Source organism: Cebus imitator, unplaced genomic scaffold (assembly GCF_001604975.1).
Source record: "Cebus imitator isolate Cc_AM_T3 unplaced genomic scaffold, Cebus_imitator-1.0 Scaffold295, whole genome shotgun sequence".
In the NCBI taxonomy this organism is placed as follows: domain Eukaryota; kingdom Metazoa; phylum Chordata; class Mammalia; order Primates; family Cebidae; genus Cebus; species Cebus imitator.
The window spans coordinates 2,908,699-2,910,086 of NW_016107610.1; the positions used below are offsets into that span (position 1 = coordinate 2,908,699).

The 1,388-nt window shown below is 47.0% G+C and overlaps 1 protein-coding gene across 1 annotated transcript; it reads right to left on the reverse strand.

Annotated features, from left to right (window-relative positions):
- Positions 1–274: 274 nt before the first annotated feature.
- Positions 275–924, reverse strand: LOC108285261 (centromere protein W-like). Its single transcript, XM_037729125.1, has one exon. The coding sequence runs from the start codon at positions 830–832 to the stop codon at positions 392–394; it is 441 nt and encodes a 146-aa protein (XP_037585053.1). The 5' UTR covers positions 833–924; the 3' UTR covers positions 275–391.
- Between the last annotated feature and the right edge of the window lie 464 nt (positions 925–1,388).

Below are 1,388 nucleotides of genomic sequence, written 5' to 3' on the forward strand. Positions count from 1 at the left end.
AAACACACTGTAAATTCAAACACACAAACGGGTCAAAAGGAAAGGAAGGAAAAAGCCATTCCACGCAGACAGTTTCCAGAAGGGGGCTGGGGTTGCTGTACTAATATTCGATAAAACAGGCTGTATGCCAAAAACCATTACGAGGGACAAGGAAGGACATTACATATTGATAATTTAATAATTTATTATTTACTTTATTCCATAGTAAGTCTAAAATCATAAAATTTAATTTAATCAATAATTTATTAAATGAATTAACTTACTATTTTTTTCTCTTCTAGCCAATATTTAATAATCCCATAGTAATTGATGTGTAAAAACACGTCTTTATGACCTGTTACCACCCACAAGAATGCATCAGAATAACTTTCAAGAATATGTTCTTTGACTTCTAACCCGGGCTCTTCTTTAGAATTACCTTTGCTGCGGCCAGCACATGCTCCTTGTTAGTGACTCTCCATTTCTTTTCACAAGCGTTTGTCCTGGACTCTTCTGCTGATCGACGAACAAACAGTAAACAGCTGAGATGAACCAGGAAATCGCCACTTTTCTCCAGACCAAGTTGAGGCTTCTGTGGCTTGAAGACTCGCTTTAGAGAGCCACGGGGAGCCTTGCGCTTCATCCGCTCCCTCTGGGAGACTGTGGTCACAGCGCCCCCCTGTTCGTCAGGTGTCAGCTGCCTCCGCTTCCGAGGGGCTCCCTGCCCCGCACACAAGCTCAGGGAACCCATCCGGTCCCTCTGATGCTGCTTCAGACCCAGACACCGCGGTCCGGGTGTCCCGCCACTCCAGTGGACACGCGGTGGTGCACCTCGCCTGCATCTGCCACTCATCCCACTACGGCAAGCGCCTGTTGGGGACTCTCTTCGTGCACCGTTTCTCCCAGGGCACCGCGCCTTTGCACAACATCTTCAAGAATTGCAGCTACTACTGGGGCTTCGCTGCGTGGACGGCCTGTGACATCAACCGCCCTCTCTACACACCCCTACCTATGGCACTCAGCAGGTGAAGCTGGCACTCGCCATCTTTGTGATTTGCCAGCTCGGCCACTTCTCCATGGCCCTGCGGGACCTGCGGCCGCTGGGTCCAAGACTCGGAAGATAAGTTTGTAAATAAGTTGATTCACCAAGATTATATCATTATAAGCATATATTATATATTATATATATTAATCTGAAAATCAGTAATAGTAAAAAAAATCTGCAAATACACGGTCATTAACCAACACATTTTTTGTTTTTCAGAGGGGGTCTTACTGTATTGCCCAGGCTGGAGGGCAGTGATGTGATCTTGGCTCACTGCAACCTCCACTTCCTGGGCTCAAGTGATCCTTCTGCCTCAGTCACCAAAGTAGCTGGGACCACAGCCAGATGCCACTGTGGCCAGCTA

Coding starts and splice junctions, on each gene's coding strand:
- LOC108285261 (XM_037729125.1), bottom strand. CDS start 832: ATGAGTGGCAGATGCAGGCGAGGTGCACCACCGCGTGTCCACTGGAGT.